The following is a 19,081-nucleotide window of genomic DNA, read 5'->3' as shown; positions in this document are numbered from 1 at the left end:
ATACCGACAGTTTGGAAAAATGCCAAATATCGTCCGATAATATCGGCCCGCCAATATATCGGTCGCGCTCTAATCGTGATATATCATTATAGGATGGTCTTGCAATATATTGATTATGGCAGAATTGCTGTATCGTGATATTATCGGTATCGTGAGATGTGTGACATATCGTGAGTTACCGTGTGATTCCCAACCAGAGATGTAAATGGGTGTCAGTGGCTTTTTTGACCAATGGAAAAGCCGTGTCAAACGTATTCATTTCCCTCTGTGGACTAGTTCTAAGTAGCCTACTGTACGAAGTAGCAGAAACTGGAAATACTCAAAGTGAGCTACCTCAAAATTGTAGCCTACTTAGTTACTTTCCACTGCTGCCTGCTAGTAGCCTAATAATACATGATCTTTAACATGAAGTAGCCTATAACTAGGCTATACGTTGCATTCAAGCTTATCACCACTCATTTCTCCGCCTCTCTCTCTCTCTCTCTCTCTCTCTCTCTCTCTCTCTCTCTCTCTCTCTCTGTGGGTGGAGGCTGACAGCCGATGCCTTTTCTGTGTTGAGGATGGAGGAAAGAGGGAATTAGTGGCTATTTCTCAGTCGGTTTTCGCAGAGAGAGCGACTTGTTAATCCCAACCTAAAAACCTCAGCGGTGACATTTTTCTTTCTTTTCTTCCATGGGACCAGAACGGCTTTAAGAATGACTCGGGGAGAGAATCTGCTGCACAAGGTATGAATGCACCTTTCCTTCCTTTTCCTGATAGCTTGTTAAATGTAATCATCTATTATATAGGGGGAGGGGGTGGAGTTACATAACAGTGAACGCCGAATCAGAGATTAATTAAGAATGATTAAGAAAACACGCACGTATGAATATTAATTATAGATGGCTGGGGTTGTTTTTTTCTTCTTCTTCTTCTTCCTGTTGACACTGTGGAGGGAACAGCAGCCGGTTAGAGGAAGGGATGGAAGGTGTTGAAGAGAGAAAATGTTCCGGCTGTAGGAGCCTGCAGGCCCGCGGCCTCACATCCCCGCAGGAGCACCCCCACAAACGTGCTTACTGGCATTTAAAAAAAATATAAAAATAAAAATAGATTAAGCTATTGTTATTATTATCTAGATCATCTCCGTCTCCATGACAACGGGAAATCTCTTGCTCTCGCTTTCTGCACCTGATCCCAGCATCCCACATTATTTAGCCGAGCTAAAATAATAATAAAAAAGTTAGTATGCTTATGGTATGCAGGGAAATCCCCCCCCAAAAAAACGCAGGTAGCTTTTCTTTCGACAGGCTAATAAAGCCAGTCACTGTGTTAGCTAGTTATCCTCCAACCAGCTAATTCAGGTTCATATTAAAAAGAAAAGTGGCCTATATATCAGATATAGATTAAAACAGCCATCACCATTTTCGTGTTTGGTTCATTCGCAGCAACGTTTCTGTCTCCATGAATATTTCCTTTGAAAATGTGCCACATAGGCCTATATGTAGCTATAAAAAAGATACATTTATAGAATAAGGTCTTCTTTATCACATAGAATTAAATGCACATAAAAAAAACACTTTGTACTTTTTCTTACTTGCTGGATATTACCATGTTTACCATGTGATATTACCACCCCAATCCACTTCTACAAGAACTATAAGTCATCAAATTATAAAATGCTCAAAGTATTCTTAAATTATTTTACGGGCCATTTTAAACTTTCTACTAAATATGTATTAGGAATAACTATAGTTATGTTTTGCCAACTTTCCTCCCTGATAGTTTGTAGTTTCTCACCTTACCAAACTAAACGGAAAGCTGCAATTCCATTGGGACCATTTTTAGGAAGTGACATTATTTGTTTGGGAGGTTACTCAAAGGAGCAAAGTGGGTGAGCGTAGACTTTCACTTATGTCTTTTGTGTTTAACATGTAAAATCACGTTGCATGATGTTAATCTGTTTGTAATATTATTAACCTTGACGCCTGAATTTATTCACAATTATATAAACAAAATATTATGTGTGTTTCTGGCTCCAAGCTGATGCTAAATTAAGTTGAGATTGTTAATTTGTCTATAGCATATGGAATAGATATAAATTTAGGTATGATGCAAATTAGCAACAACAGGCATTATGGTAAAATTCTTTATAAAATGGTAAAATTAATAAAACACATAGTAGATTTCATTCATGTCACAAAGTTGTTAGAACTTCTAAACTGTAAATGACAAATACATGGATCTTGACAACTGTATGAAAGAAAACACTCTCCTACTCCCTAACATTGACAGTAGTTTCTTTAGGGTTAGGGGTAGGGTTATGTTTAGTTGCAGGGTTAGGGGTAGAGGCAGGGTTAGGGTTAATTTTGCTTCCGTGAACCGGATGTATCTCCCACTCCGACCGGTCCTACGAGAAACCAGTGCATGCAAAACTAGGTATGTATCGCATGTAAACAAACCGGCATTGGGGGGAATACACACGCTATCTCGCCTGCAGTCGGAATGGAAGGGGTTTGATGCAAATTAGCGACAGTCGGCGTTAAGGGGTTAAAGTTACAACCTGTTGGGCTAAATTCGGGAGAAAATTGGTCCGATCAAAACAATTTCAAAACATTATTTGATATAGTTGTAAAAGTGTAAAAATGTGTCAAAGGTTAGCTAGCCAAATCTATATCACTCACAGAACTATGGCTTTTATTAGCTCAAAATGTTCCACCCTGTTATGTCTACGGACCAATATAAACCGGTCCCATCAGGATATGATGAGCAATAGGTATGCAGCTACAGAGTGACATTAGCATTCATTTGAAATCGTGTTTCTTACTACCCAGCAAATGTAAGACCTTCCTCCTCAGCACTGCGGAGGAGGGTCTGGCTAGTCCACACAGCGATTCTGGATTCACCCTGCAGAGATCTGAGGAGCAGTTAACCATAGTCCTCATAAATCCACCGGAGTTAGGAATGCCAAGCACAGAAAGAGGAAGGTGACGGACATCTGGCCGAAAATGAGGGACCTATCTGTCTCTTTAGCTGCTAAATGTTTTTAAAGATGTAAAGATTTACAAAAGAATATTTTTACGGCATTTACTCTGTAAGTGGGACGTTTTGGGACAGATTGGTGGGATTACTGTGGATGAAGTACACACGGTGATACACTGGGAAGAGCGAATGAGGTTTAACCATGTATCAGCTAATTAAATAGCTCACGTTACTGTAGTGTGTGAAAAATTAACTTCACTTAAAGGTGCTGTAGGTAGGATTGTGAAGATCCAGGACTTCGCCAAAAAATGTGAACATCGACAACTTCTCAGTCCCTCCTCCCCTTTACGCTAAAGCCCAAAACGGTCTCCTAAGCCCCTCCCCCCACAAGGGAGAATGAATGCATGTGCATGAGCAGTGATTGACAAGCAGTTAGACACCCCCCGGCCCTGATTGGTGCATCTGAACAGGGAGCTGTGGATTTTTGCAAATCACACTACAGGCTGTAGGTGGAGCCAGAGGAGCCGGATTTATTTATTTAAATGACCTGCTTCATGTAGTTCTACTAGAACATAGGGTCAGTTTCAGCAAATATGACAGAAAGGTAGTTTTATAAGTCTTACCGACTGCACCTTTAATATTGTATGTGGCATTTTCTTTTGCGTGGTGCAAATGTTCCACCAAAACAAGTTCCTTCTCGAGATTATTTTGCAGAGCCACCGTCGCTGCGTCCAGAGTTTAGCACCGCCCAAGACGATTGTGGTTGGTTTAAGAAAATGCAAACACCCCCAGAGCGTTTCTCTCTTATCCAGGAATGTGTGTGTGGTGTAGCCAGACCGTACTCTACAGCGCTGTGGAGATAGGTTTGGCCTGGCGTGACTGCAAAATACTCAATCCGAGAAGAAATGCCCACAGCCTGTCAGGACTTCTGTATAGTTGTCATATCACAACTAAACTATATATAGGTAGAAAGTGCCCTTACAGTCATTCCCTGGCTGCAGTGACGGTGCAGAGACTAGTCTAAATCCAGAAGAGCCTAAAACACTGACCAATCGGAGCAGACTGGACTTTTCAGACAGAGGGTGAATACAGGTATATTCAGACAGACAGTATGAGGAAAATAAAGCCCAAACCAAAATACAAGTATTAATCTGAAAATGAGGTTAATATGGGGCCTTAAAAAAACCATCCTGTGAGAGTTGACTACAGAATTAGTAACAAATAAAACTGCTGTTGATTATATTGGCTTTTATAGTTTCTTTACTGTTAGTACCATCATAACAAACATACTCTAAGCAAACATGTATAATTCTGTCTATTCACAGATCTATTAGAGCTAAAATATATATATTCAAAAAAACAGACAAAAAAAACAGATGTTACATGAATGACACTAAGCAGATACGAATACATTGTTCCTCCTCAGGCCTCTGAAACGAGATGAAACAGACAAATGTTACCCAACGCTGCGTGGCCTCATCCAGTACATTCCTGCTATTTTGTGAGCACTTGGGTAGACTGAGCTGGGCGTTGCCATGGAAACCAATGCTGCTCATGCTCACAATATTCTCCTGTGAATGGAGAGCAGACCAGCTTCAACACATTTGTTCCAGTGGTAAAAATAAAAAATATAAAAACACTGATGGGGGGCTTAGGCAATGTGGATAGTAGCCTAAAGGAGATTTGCAGAGACATCACATAACTATTATACTGTATTTCACATAGTTGTTGGATTTATTTCATTATTTTATTATTTATTTTTCCACTGGCGTGGTCTGACTGGACTGAACATGTTCTGACATGCACATGTATAACAGGTGTGATCTTGCGTTGTGTTATGGAGAGACACCACAGGCCAATATTCCCAGTTGAGTGGTTTTATTTTGGTAATAGACTAACAGTTTGGTCACTGGACAGCACTGGACCCATTCATACATACAGCTATGAAAAGTGAAACACTGTAATTCGTATTTATTCAATGTCTTTATTGCTGTATGGCCCACATCAACTGCTGCTGTATAAGAACGCTGTGAACAGCGAACACAGCGCTTTTAAACTGGGAAGCGGAGCAGAGTTTTCCTTTAGGATTTTTTTTTTAGCAGTGGGGGCAGGTCCGAACACCACCACCCCCCCACCCCTTTTTTCTGCCGAGTGATGCACTCTAATGGTGCGTTCTTTTTGTCTTGTAATCGCGACTAGTAGCTCGAGTGTGACGTCACATCCATGTCGGAAAACGAGTAACCGCGGGGTTGTTGCATTCTTTTTGTCACACGATACTACGAGTCGGAGAAAAGATGGATTTTGTAACATTTTTAGTAACATTTAGGATTCTATTCACCCAGTTATTGACATATTAAGCAAATATATTTCACAGTTTGATACATGAAAATTACGTTTTGATTAACGTTAACGTTAGGCTACTGCTCTGCTTTCTGCTCAAAACTCGGCTTAAAGCCATTGTTGTCATATAGCAACCGAGCATCTAGCCAATTTCAGCTGCACAAGCTACAAAATAACTAATTAGGCGGTATTTAACTCCTAATAAGACGGTATAGACATGTCTATAGGTAGCAGTATACAGCACTATGTTTAACTCCTAATAAGACTGTAGAGACATGCCTATAGGTAGCAGTATACAGCACTATGTTTAACTCCTAATAAGACTGTAGAGACATGTCTATAGGTAGCAGTATACAGCGCTATGTTTAACTCCTAATAAGACTGTAGAGACATGTCTATAGGTAGCAGTATACAGCACTATGTTTAACTCCTAATAAGACTGTAGAGACATGTCTATAGGTAGCAGTATACAGCACTATGTTTAACTCCTAATAAGACTGTAGAGACATGCCTATAGGTAGCAGTATACAGCACTATGTTTAACTCCTAATAAGACTGTAGAGACATGCCTATAGGTAGCAGTATACAGCACTATGTTTAACTCCTAATAAGACTGTAGAGACATGTCTATAGGTAGCAGTATACAGCACTATGTTTAACTCCTAATAAGACTGTAGAGACATGTCTATAGGTAGCAGTATACACCACTATGTTTAACTCCTAATAAGACTGTAGAGAAATGCCTATAGGTAGCAGTATACAGCACTATGTTTAACTCCTAATAAGACTGTAGAGACATGTCTATAGGTAGCAGTATACAGCACTATGTTTAACTCCTAATAAGACTGTAGAGACATGCCTATAGGTAGCAGTATACACCACTATGTTTAACTCCTAATAAGACTGTAGAGACATGCCTATAGGTAGCAGTATACAGCACTATGTTTAACTCCTAATAAGACTGTAGAGACATGTCTATAGGTAGCAGTATACAGCACTATGTTTAACTCCTAATACGACTGTAGAGACATGTCTATAGGTAGCAGTATACAGCACTATGTTTAACTCCTAATAAGACTGTAGAGACATGCCTATAGGTAGCAGTATACAGCACTATGTTTAACTCCTAATAAGACTGTAGAGACATGCCTATAGGTAGCAGTATACAGCACTATGTTTAACTCCTAATAAGACTGTAGACATGTCTATAGGTAGCAGTATACAGCACTATGTTTAACTCCTAATAAGACTGTAGAGACATGCCTATAGGTAGCAGTATACAGCACTATGTTTAACTCCTAATAAGACTGTAGAGACATGCCTATAGGTAGCAGTATACAGCACTATGTTTAACTCCTAATAAGACTGTAGAGACATGCCTATAGGTAGCAGTATACAGTACTATGTTTAACTCCTAATAAGACTGTAGAGACATGTCTATAGGTAGCAGTATACAGTACTATGTTTAACTCCTAATAAGACTGTAGAGACATGTCTATAGGTAGCAGTATACAGCACTATGTTTAACTCCTAATAAGACTGTAGAGACATGTCTATAGGTAGCAGTATACAGTACTATGTTTAACTCCTAATAAGACTGTAGAGACATGTCTATAGGTAGCAGTATACAGTACTATGTTTAACTCCTAATAAGACTGTAGAGACATGTCTATAGGTAGCAGTATACAGTACTATGTTTAACTCCTAATAAGACTGTAGAGACATGTCTATAGGTAGCAGTATACAGTACTATGTTTAACTCCTAATAAGACTGTAGAGACATGTCTATAGGTAGCAGTATACACCACTATGTTTAACTCCTAATAAGACTGTAGAGACATGTCTATAGGTAGCAGTATACAGCACTATGTTTAACTCCTAATAAGACTGCAGAGACATGTCTATAGGTAGCAGTATACAGCACTATGTTTAACTCCTAATAAGACTGTAGAGACATGTCTATAGGTAGCAGTATACAGCACTATGTTTAACTCCTAATAAGACTGTAGAGACATGCCTATAGGTAGCAGTATACACCACTATGTTTAACTCCTAATAAGACTGTAGAGACATGCCTATAGGTAGCAGTATACAGCACTATGTTTAACTCCTAATAAGACTGTAGAGACATGTCTATAGGTAGCAGTATACAGCACTATGTTTAACTCCTAATAAGACTGTAGAGACATGTCTATAGGTAGCAGTATACAGCACTATGTTTAACTCCTAATAAGACTGTAGAGACATGCCTATAGGTAGCAGTATACAGCACTATGTTTAACTCCTAATAAGACTGTAGAGACATGCCTATAGGTAGCAGTATACAGCACTATGTTTAACTCCTAATAAGACTGTAGACATGTCTATAGGTAGCAGTATACAGCACTATGTTTAACTCCTAATAAGACTGTAGAGACATGCCTATAGGTAGCAGTATACAGTACTATGTTTAACTCCTAATAAGACTGTAGAGACATGTCTATAGGTAGCAGTATACAGTACTATGTTTAACTCCTAATAAGACTGTAGAGACATGTCTATAGGTAGCAGTATACAGCACTATGTTTAACTCCTAATAAGACTGTAGAGACATGTCTATAGGTAGCAGTATACAGTACTATGTTTAACTCCTAATAAGACTGTAGAGACATGTCTATAGGTAGCAGTATACAGTACTATGTTTAACTCCTAATAAGACTGTAGAGACATGTCTATAGGTAGCAGTATACAGTACTATGTTTAACTCCTAATAAGACTGTAGAGACATGCCTATAGGTAGCAGTATACAGCACTATGTTTAACTCCTAATAAGACTGTAGAGACATGCCTATAGGTAGCAGTATACAGCACTATGTTTAACTCCTAATAAGACTGTAGACATGTCTATAGGTAGCAGTATACAGCACTATGTTTAACTCCTAATAAGACTGTAGAGACATGCCTATAGGTAGCAGTATACAGTACTATGTTTAACTCCTAATAAGACTGTAGAGACATGTCTATAGGTAGCAGTATACAGTACTATGTTTAACTCCTAATAAGACTGTAGAGACATGTCTATAGGTAGCAGTATACAGCACTATGTTTAACTCCTAATAAGACTGTAGAGACATGTCTATAGGTAGCAGTATACAGTACTATGTTTAACTCCTAATAAGACTGTAGAGACATGTCTATAGGTAGCAGTATACAGTACTATGTTTAACTCCTAATAAGACTGTAGAGACATGTCTATAGGTAGCAGTATACAGTACTATGTTTAACTCCTAATAAGACTGTAGAGACATGTCTATAGGTAGCAGTATACAGTACTATGTTTAACTCCTAATAAGACTGTAGAGACATGTCTATAGGTAGCAGTATACACCACTATGTTTAACTCCTAATAAGACTGTAGAGACATGTCTATAGGTAGCAGTATACAGCACTATGTTTAACTCCTAATAAGACTGCAGAGACATGTCTATAGGTAGCAGTATACAGCACTATGTTTAACTCCTAATAAGACTGTAGAGACATGTCTATAGGTAGCAGTATACAGCACTATGTTTAACTCCTAATAAAACTGTAGAGACATGCCTATAGGTAGCAGTATACAGCACTATGTTTAACTCCTAATAAGACTGTAGAGACATGCCTATAGGTAGCAGTATACAGTACTATGTTTAACTCCTAATAAGACTGTAGAGACATGTCTATAGGTAGCAGTATACAGTACTATGTTTAACTCCTAATAAGACTGTAGAGACATGTCTATAGGTAGCAGTATACAGTACTATGTTTAACTCCTAATAAGACTGTAGAGACATGTCTATAGGTAGCAGTATACAGTACTATGTTTAACTCCTAATAAGACTGTAGAGACATGTCTATAGGTAGCAGTATACAGTACTATGTTTAACTCCTAATAAGACTGTAGAGACATGCCTATAGGTAGCAGTATACAGCACTATGTGTACCACTTCATTTGGTTACAACAAAGACAAAAGTGCTTAAAATTGTAGAAAACCACAATGTTTACTACGTGTGATGCACGACGTAGCCATCTTTGAAAGTGAACTCGGGGTCCTCGGAGTTCAGACGACTTGACGAGTCGTATATATACGACTTCGGGGGCGTTCTTTTTGCAACTTCTGGTTCGTAACTCAGGAAAACGACTCGTAAAGCCCTGTTTCTGATACCGTGGGGGGCAGAAATGTTGCAGTGGGGCTTTCCGAGGAAAACAGAAGACTTTTACCCAGGAAACACATGTTTATTCTCCGTTAGTTTTTTGTAATCCTAACCACGAGTATTTCCTAAACTTGACTCGTCGTTTTGGTGCCTAAACTTAACTGTTGTCGCAGCATGATGCTCACTTTTTGTCGGCTAAACTCAACTAGCAACGGCGTCACTACCCCATGTGAGTCGAGTGCAGATGTGAGTTGCGCATGCTCAGATTTAAACGGTTTACGGCATAACGCCAAGGGATCGTTTTAGCTATCTGTGATTGTTTGATTGCTAACGTTAGCTCAAAACGCCATTCAGGTGACAGCCTTTGTTGTGTTTGATTGCTAACTTGTAGCCAGCAGTGAACGAACTTCGTTATGTAGGTCCATTTCTATTGTATTGACATTACAGAAGTCTCTCGTTAGCAGGTTCTTGTCGGCTACTTCAGCCTCTAATGAAAATGTGATGCCATACGCTAAATATTAAATTACTGCTATGTGATGTACCTATCTCATTCTGTGGCTAACAGCAAAACAGATCCGCGTGAAGTCGCAAAGTGACTCATGCGCAACTCACATCTGCACTCGACTCACGCCAGCCGCCTCTGAAACGACAGCTCACGTAGCTCTGGCGTCAGGTGGCCAGCCAGCAGTCGCCTTATTGGCGTGTATACATTTTCGTACGAACCCGTTCATGAGAAGGCGCTGCAGGCACACACACAGCTCATGGCTAATTTAGCTAACAACATAGGCTACATGCCGCTGTTCTTAGAACAGAAATGAATATGTCATCCATATTTAACCTCCTCTGGGTACATACAATATACGTCAACATAATAAACAATATCTTAAAATATGTGTTATAAACATGATTTACAGCTTACACGAGCAGTTTATACTTGGCCTACGGTGCTTGGGTACAAGTACTCTCTAAATCAAAGCCTGAAACAACAGCACAGCAATTGAACTATTTACTAATTATTACCACCATGTTTCTTCTCTTAAAGGCTTGAATCCACCTAGAAACCACATGGAGCAGGATGTGGAGAGCCCCTCCATCATCAAACCGCCGAAGTTGCCAAAGCAGGCCCGTGAGGACCTGCCTAAACAGCTGGCAGAAAGGGACCGGGCAAAGAAGATCCAGCGGTACGTCCGGAAAGACGGGAAGTGCAACGTCCATCACGGGAATGTTACGGAGAAGTACCGCTATCTGACGGACATTTTCACCACGCTGGTAGATCTCAAATGGGGGCTCAACTTGTTCATATTTGTATTGGTGTACACCGTGACGTGGCTCTTCTTCGGCTTCATGTGGTGGCTTATTGCATACCTTCGGGGGGATCTGGAACATTTAGCAGACAACACATGGACTCCATGTGTCAATAACCTTAATGGGTTTGTAACAGCTTTTCTGTTCTCCATTGAGACAGAGACCACCATCGGTTATGGGTACAGAGTCATCACGGACAAATGTCCAGAGGGGATCCTTCTGCTTTTAATTCAGTCGGTGCTGGGATCTATCGTCAACGCCTTCATGGTGGGTTGCATGTTTGTTAAGATCTCACAGCCCAAGAAGCGAGCCGAGACACTTGTGTTTTCCACCAACGCGGTCATCTCAATGAGAGATGGACGGCTGTGCCTGATGTTCAGAGTCGGAGACCTCCGAAACTCGCACATCGTAGAGGCTTCGATCAGGGCCAAGCTTATCAAGTCGAAGCAGACCAAGGAAGGGGAGTTCATCCCTCTGAACCAGACGGACATAAATGTGGGTTACAACACGGGAGATGACAGGCTCTTCCTGGTGTCACCGCTCATTATCTGCCATGAGATAAACCAGGACAGCCCCTTCTGGGAGATCTCACAAGCCCACCTGGCCAAGGACGAGCTGGAGATTGTTGTAATTCTGGAGGGCATGGTGGAGGCCACAGGTGAGTGGTCAGATGTTGTATTCGTGATGTTATTATGCATTGATTAGAATAATGTGTGCAGCAATTGTTATTCAGTGGATTTTACAGTGTTGAACAGTACATTTCATCCCACATAAATGTCTTTTTTTCAATCCAATTCAGTTTTATTTATAGTGTCGAATTATAACAGACATTGTCTCAGGACACTTTACAGATAGAGTAGGTCTATAATTATAATAATAATGACCACACTGTAATTTACAGAGACCCAACTATTCCCCAAAAGAGCAAGCATTTGGTGCGACAGCAGCGAGGAAGAACTTCTTTTCAACAGACAGAAACCTTGAACAGAACCTGACTCTTGGTGGGCGGCCATCTGCCGAGACAGTTTTTATTTTATTTTATATTTTTAGCAATTCCAGCGGTATGGCTCGAGGAATGGCAGTGTCGATCTGTCAGTGGATCCACCACTTTAAAATCTCAACAACTATTAGATGACTTGCCATGAAACTCTATACAGACTATAGCCGCTTTCCGACCGAGTAGTTGCAGGAACGTAGTTATAGGAACAGTCCACTTCTAAACAGATCTACTAACAACTCTCCCCCAAAACCGGTTTTTCCATTTGCATTCGCACTTGCCAAGTGGCCACAGGGACTATAGGAGGGGTAAGGGAGTGATGCAAGCACGGCAACGGCCTTTTTACAGCGTTAAAATCAGACAACAAATACACCAAAAAAAAGTATGAACTAAATACTAAAAATCTAATGTATCCTGAAGAGAAATGGGTATCTCTCTCTCCCCCACCTCTGCCTGCTGCGCTGGGTGTGTGTGTGTGTGTGTGTGTGTGTGTGTGTGTGTGTGTGTGTGTGTGTGTGTGTGTGTGTGAGACGGCCGAAAAAGTTTAACTCCAAAAAAGGCAGTTAACCACAGGTTCCCGTTGATCTTATGATGGACATGTGTTGTGATGTTTAAACAAACGATCTGGTGAAATAAAAGCCTGCTGGCTGTCGCCTCACTTCATGGAGCTTCTCAACTCTGAAAACTTTGAAGCAAATTGTCAATTCAGCATCAATTTTCGCAAGAATGCCGATATTCAAAATCTAAACAGTTAATTTCTCGCCTAAAACGTTGTCAGAAGTGAATTTAGGGATGAATAAGATGGCGAAAACTGTTAAAATTGTTGGTCTGTCTATGTACCGGAAACTCGACCCTCGTTGATCTAGGTCCCTATGCTGAAAAGGGAACAGTGAAAAGACCCTGCCCTGAAGTAGGAGCTGAAAGAGTTACAGGAACTGCAGCCAGAGGAACTTAAAAATCCCCAAATTGGACCAGTCGGAACACGAGAGAAAAAGGGTTCAAGGAACGTTATGTTCTAGGAACTGCAAAAATCCCTCCGGTCGGAAAGAAGCTATTGATTGTCCACAGAGGATGAATCCTACTGACTTTGGTGACCAGAGGATGAATATGTACTTGTGGTCATCCTAATAGGTCATCTTAATAATAATAATAATAGTATTTCAACAACTATTGGATTGATTGTAGTCGGGATCAATGACAGTTTATTTCCAGGATAATCGCGGCGTTGTGTTCTCTTTGGGAAACGTTATTCATTGTAAAGATTTATAAAGAATATATTTATGGCATTTACTCTCTAACTAATTGTTTTTGGACCAATTGGTGGGATTGCTATAGATGAAGTACACACAGTGATACACTGGTAAGAGCAAATGAGGTTTAACCATGTAGCCAGCTAATTTAAGTAGCTCACATTACTGTATTGTGTGAACAGTTAATTCATTTAATATTGTATGTGGTGTTTTCTTTTGCGGGGTGCAAAATTCCACCAAAACAAGTCTCTTCCCGAGACTATTTCGCAGAGCCACCGTCACTGCGTCTGGAGCTTAGCGCTGCCCAAGAAGATTGTGATTGGTTTAAAGAAATGCAAACAACCCAGAGCGTTTTTTTTTCTCCTATCCCACAATGTATCTGTGGTGTAGCCAGACCTTAGTCCACAGCGCTGTGGAGTAAGGTCTGCTAATGCAAGACTAGATTGATTGCAATTTGCAACCTCACCACTAGATGCCACTTAATCCTACACACTGCTCCTTTCAACCTACAGTACATTCCACAACTTTTGATCCTTAAATGTTGCGTTGTGTCTCCAGGCATGACGTGCCAGGCGAGGAGTTCATACATCGGCAGTGAGATCAAATGGGGCTACCGCTTCACACCAGTCCTGACGCTGGAGGACGGCTTCTACGAGGTGGACTACAACAGCTTCCACGATATCTACGAAACTAACACACCCGCCTGCAGTGCCAAAGAGCTTGCTGATATGGCCAACCGCACCCGCTTGCCCCTCACCTGGTCACTGGCCAGTAAGCTGAGCCAGCAGGGCCTGCCAGAGGCGATGCAGGAGGATCCGGACACCAAGACCAGCCTGGACAACCAGGAGAGGATCCAGCAGACTGAGAGGAATGGGGACATTGCCAACCTAGAGAGCGAGTCCAAAGTGTGATAGAGGAAAGAAAGAGAGCAAGTTTGGGCTCCTTCTGAAAATATTGTGTGCTGTACGTCTGTACGTGTAACACACAAGCTTGCGGAGCACAAGGGAGAGTTTGAGGTACTAAAATGATGACCAATGAGCACAGTAGACCAAGTATCCCTGCAACAAGAACTGTTTTTTTTCTCATAGTTACCCCCCCCAAAAACAACAAAGCATCTAGACATGTGGCCCACCGCTGAACTGAAAGCCCTCTGCGGGAAGTGCATGTTTCAAATATAATGTGATGTCCTCCTGATGAGATTCCTATTATTTTTTCTATAAAAATATCCATAGGAACATTTGCATAAGTATTTTTGTATATACTATAAAATGTTTTGAATTCTTTGTTTTGTTGTGGTGTGAATATTTGACGGATGTTTGATACTTATTCTTTTAGGTTAGTTCTGTATATTCTCTCTTACTGTACGTATAAAGCTTTCATTATTTGGTTTTTCAGAAATATATTAGCATGTATTAACATTATCTGCAGTTCATTTATATTTGTATATATACTGTAGTGTCATAAGGAACACATTTATCTCAATGGATGCAAACACAAGTTTAAACCAATAACAAATACCTTCCCATGATAAATGTTTGTTTAAGGTAGTACTACACGATTTCCTTTAAGAAGCCATGCCTTGCCGTTTACAGCTGGGTGACTTCAGACAATGGCCCTTTAAAAACTGCATCTCTTCACTTTTGCACATTGGAGGCCTCATTTCACCTAACAGTATCAGAAATAAATAAACAATAAATTGCATATTATGCACTTGATGAGACTTTTTCTAAGTGATTGTTGCCTTTGAATGTTTTTCAGTGGTGGAAGAAGCACTGAGATCCTTTGCTTTCAAAATCCAAAGTCCAAAGAATTTTTTTCAAAATAATGTACTTAAATTATCAAAGTAAAAGTACTCGTTCTGCAATGAAATATCTCCTGTGACTGATATTTTACGATATTATATGACAGTATTAGATTAGTGTGGATCAGCGGAAGTACATTTCCAGAATAATTGCCTGACATCGTTGGCGTGGCTCGTGCCTGATGTCCTTCACCTTCCGCTCTCTGTGTGTTGCCGTTCTTAAACTCGCTTCTCTTCAGGAAACAACAAGAAACTTCGAGCTAGCGCGCTATGCGCTGAAAATGGTAAGTTTTTAAGAAAATTTGGATCGTACAACAAGGCCGGCCTGCTTGGCTTTTTCAGGGAATGATTGTTGAGATTTACAAAGAATATGTTAACGGCATTTACTCTCTAAATGGGATGTTTTGGGACAGATTGATAAGAGCAAAACTATATTACCAATATATTCATTTCTACCCGGACCATAAACAGTTACACAGCTTATTTATTTATTTACGTATCTAAACTTGTGTTATTGTATTATATGAACAGTATGTATGAGAAGTTAAATAAAGCAATCTAAATGATTTAACACCCCTCATTTTGCAGGTAAACCATGACTGCCTACTGAGTATTTTAAGTATTTGTGTTCATGCTGGGGATAAAAAGAGGTCCAAAGCTTCCTGCCACCAAAGATCCACACATCACTCTACCATAATAGGACACCTGTTGTGCAGGTTATAGCCCACAGCTTTAACTTGCTCTGCTGATCTTAACAACAACAAAGCCTGTTTACAGCTCTTGGTTAGTGGTGGAGGAAGTATTCAGAGCCTAAGTAAAAGTACTAATAGCGCTCTGTAAAAATACTCATGCATTGAAAATGTTACTTAAGTAAAGGTATTTAATTGTTATCAAGGACAATGTAATTAATGTATTAAAAGCAAAATGCAGAAAAATTAAAAACATGAAACACCAAGACTCAAAATAATTAAAAAGAAATTTAAACCAAATTAAAAGGAAGAGCAGAAAATTGTCACATTGGCTGAAGCTGGAACGTTGAAATGTTGAGATGTAGCGAGTAGAAGTTGAAAGTTGCATGAAAAGAAAATACTCAAGTAAAGTTAAAGTACCTAGTAATTTGTCTACTTAAGTACTTGAGTAATTGTACTTACTTGCATTCCAGCAGTGAGTAGGCTGCTACTGTATATGGGGAGAACATGTGATTAAAGCCTTTTGTGGCTCCAGCTGTGCCAGCTGTGCTACATCTGTAACTGTCATATCATTGTTTTTATTTCACTCAGTCTGCCTCTCGTGTCCGTGTAACGCTTATCAGTTCAATTTTCTAAGCACAAACAGAAAAATGGGTTCAAATATCCAATTTTTCATTTTTTTCCACCTTGACAAATTAAAAAATTGGATCTTTAAACTGTTTTTCCAATTTTCAGTTTTTAGTATCAGTATCAGAAATTGAGAAAATTACAAAATTGCGTCTGAGCTCCAATTATTCAATACTGCCATGGTATTCTCTCCCTCTACTTTGGGGAATATGCAGGTCATTAACTGCATATGGACCAAAATAAAAAACTGATAGACTTTGGGGTCAGAGGTGCAACTGATGGTTTCGAGTGGTGGGGGCATAGCAAGGCGGAACGAGGGAGATAATGCCATGGCAGTATTATGAATAATTGGAGCCCAGACACAATTTTGTAATTTTCTAAATTTCTGATACTCTGAATAAAAACTGAAAATTGGAAAAACTGTTTAAAGATCAAATTTTTTAATTTGTCAAGGCGACTTGAGAAAACTTTTTTGCACACCTCTTTGGTCGGGCAGGTGCGTAGATATGATCAAAGGTAACAGATCAAAAATTGTTGAGAGAAAATCCCGCACACTGACCATTACGGGATTTTCTCTCAACAATTTGTCAAGGCGGAAACATTTTTTAAATTGGATATTGGAACCCATTTTTCTGTTTTTCCAAATGTCCTTTTGTGCTTAGAAAATTTAACTGATAAGCGTTACACTGACCCTCTCGCTCCCTGTTTTTCAGCCACTCCTCACTTCCCCCAGGCCCATGTCATTCTCCTTCCATCCACCTGCTCACCTGTTCCACATTCCCCAAATTACCCCTCACAGTATTTCGGCTACACTAGTCTGGCTTTGTTAGACCTTCCTCCACAGCGCAGCCAAGGAGGGTCTGGCTAGTCCACACAGTGTTCCAGGATGGGAGACAAACGTGCTCTGGTTTATTGACATTTCTTTAAACCAATCACAATCGTCTTGGGCGGGGCTTAACGCCAGACAGAGCCCCGGTGCCTCTGCAAAATAGCCTCGGGAAGGAACTTGTTTTGGTGGAACATGTGTACGTTCAAAAGTTGTTTTAGTCGTGCGAGAGAAAACTCAGATTGGACAGATGGTCTGGCTAGCTGTCTGGATTTACCCTGCAGAGATCTGAGGAGCAGTTAACCATAGTCCTCACAAATCCACCGGAGGTTAGAATTACAACACAAAGAAAGCGTAAGGAAATCGGCGAAAAGACACGCATTCAAAGGAATTTCCTGCGGCACCCGGGGAAGTGCCTCCCGTCCGCGGAGGTGAGAGGAAACGAGCAAATGTGTTTTAGAGGAATGAGACGCGTCACATGATCTGTGGCTGTATGGGTGGAGTCGGCAACTCCTTCATCCCGCCTCGAGGCTCACTCCTTTTTTTTTTATTTCTTTCTTTTTATTGACAAAAAAACAACAAAATACAAAACTCTCGTAAGGGAAAGAGAATATACACGAGTAGATAGAATAGCCTACAAATGTTGTCGATGTACAAGAAAGAATTACCTACTGTCACAAATCCACTCTGTGGAAAGTGACAGGCAGGGGTTTTCTGGAATCTCTCTCTCTTTTCCTCTCCCTCTCCTCTGCTCGCTCTTTTTGTCTCCTCTCTCTTAGTGCAGTGGCGTGGCAGGCCGCTCCCAGGATGACTCGCAGCTGCAGGCAATTCCTAATCAACCACCTGGGGCTCATTAGTGCAGAGACTTAAACTGTGGCTGCTTTCTGTTCTGAGCTGGATTGTTAGTCTTGTTACGTAGGTGAATGTCCTACCAGTACCTGTCTCTGAGTTTTTTTGTGTCCTGTTGTTTTTTGACTGCCGACTTTAATACTTTAATTGTGTTTCTCGTATCCTGAAGGAATACCACTCTGTCTCACCTGCCCTGCCTTTGTTCACCACCTGCTCTGTCACCTGGAGAGGATTCCCCCACCAGTCCATTCTGCTGAGACTCTCAGATTCAGTAATAAACTGTTTAAACATTGAGCTGTGTTTTTGTCTGCTTCTGGGTTCTGGCTACAAATCCTGACACCTAGGCTAAAAAGAGACGGCCTTCACTGAGGAGGGACAGAACCACTCACGGTTCAGCCGAGGACCGAGGAGTCGAGGAGCTATCGAATAAGGGCCGCGAGATGCAGCTATGCGGCTACACCAGCTTGCTTTCCAGCCATCTGAATATGCTAACCCTTCGTGCCTCTCTAGAATGTGTTTGCTTGTTGCTGATCATCACCCTAAAGTAATTAATTCCCCTTCATCCTACCTGCTTGCCTGGTGTGTATTTATCCCCTCTCCCACTCGCCAAAATACCATTAACGTCTGGCTTTTGTCTGCATTTGAGTCCTTCTCCCTCTGTTGCCAGCTTTCACCAGCTGTAACCAGTAACCAGAGGTGTAACGTAAGTACATTTACTCTACAAGTACTGTACTTAAGTCCAATTTTGAAGTACTTGTACTTGAGTGGGACTGCAGATGTAAATTAGCCCAAGGTTAACTCTGGTGCAATGCATCAAATGGTCACATTTCTGTTTTAATTGTACATTGTCCCTTACAAATAAAATTGAAACTGAGTAGCCTATTACCTTTATGTTTAAAGGAGAAATGAAACTTACAGAGATCTGAAACGTGAAGGAGGCTGAACTACACATCGCTTTCTTGTTACAGATCACGAGTCAAAGAGAATGGGAGCCACTGGTTTAATACTTAACAATTAATATAATATAACTATTCCGGTCAGAAAAATATAGTGTCTGAAATGTAGTATACAGTACCTCAAAATGTTCTCAAGTATAGTAGCCTACTTGAGTAGATGAACTTAGTTCTTTTCCACCACTGAGTTTTTTTTGTTGTGGGGGAAAAAAAACTGGAGCAGTCAAAGTGCTTTTGCTCTCAGCCCAGTTTTCATTTCACAAAACATATGAAGAGTTTATAAAAAATGATGTTGTGTTATAACTATCCAACAGTT

General features: G+C 40.5%; 1 protein-coding gene and 1 long non-coding RNA gene across 3 annotated transcripts; both read left to right on the top strand.

Moving 5' to 3' along the window:
* The first annotated feature begins 536 nt into the window (after positions 1-536).
* On the top strand, positions 537-14,212 carry kcnj6 (potassium inwardly rectifying channel subfamily J member 6). Its single transcript, XM_028595234.1, has 3 exons — positions 537-725; positions 10,511-11,431; positions 13,579-14,212. Exons 2-3 carry the CDS (start codon positions 10,534-10,536, stop codon positions 13,929-13,931), a joined length of 1,251 nt encoding a protein of 416 aa, XP_028451035.1. The 5' UTR covers positions 537-725; positions 10,511-10,533; the 3' UTR covers positions 13,932-14,212.
* Positions 14,213-14,980: 768 nt separating this feature from the next.
* Positions 14,981-18,686, top strand: LOC114567237 (uncharacterized). 2 transcript variants are annotated; one of them, XR_003694139.1, is made up of 3 exons: positions 14,981-15,105; positions 17,743-17,878; positions 17,982-18,686. It is a non-coding gene; the product is annotated as an uncharacterized LOC114567237 (long non-coding RNA). The 2 variants fall into 2 exon arrangements; XR_003694138.1 differs by having other exon boundaries at positions 17,743-17,882.
* The last annotated feature ends 395 nt before the right edge of the window (positions 18,687-19,081 follow it).

The sequence above is a fragment of the Perca flavescens genome, chromosome 13 (genome assembly GCF_004354835.1).
Source record: "Perca flavescens isolate YP-PL-M2 chromosome 13, PFLA_1.0, whole genome shotgun sequence".
Lineage (NCBI taxonomy): Eukaryota > Metazoa > Chordata > Actinopteri > Perciformes > Percidae > Perca > Perca flavescens.
The sequence above is the reverse complement of the archived record's forward strand: the minus strand, read 5'-3'. Positions and strand labels throughout refer to the sequence as shown.

What these genes read in the sequence shown, in the direction of transcription:
- kcnj6 (XM_028595234.1), top strand. Translation starts at nt 10,534, where the DNA reads ATGGAGCAGGATGTGGAGAGCCCCTCCATCATCAAACCGCCGAAGTTG. An exon ending in GGGCATGGTGGAGGCCACAG is followed by an intron (nt 11,432 to 13,578) that starts GTGAGTGGTCAG and finishes TTGTGTCTCCAG; the next exon opens with GCATGACGTGCCAGGCGAGG.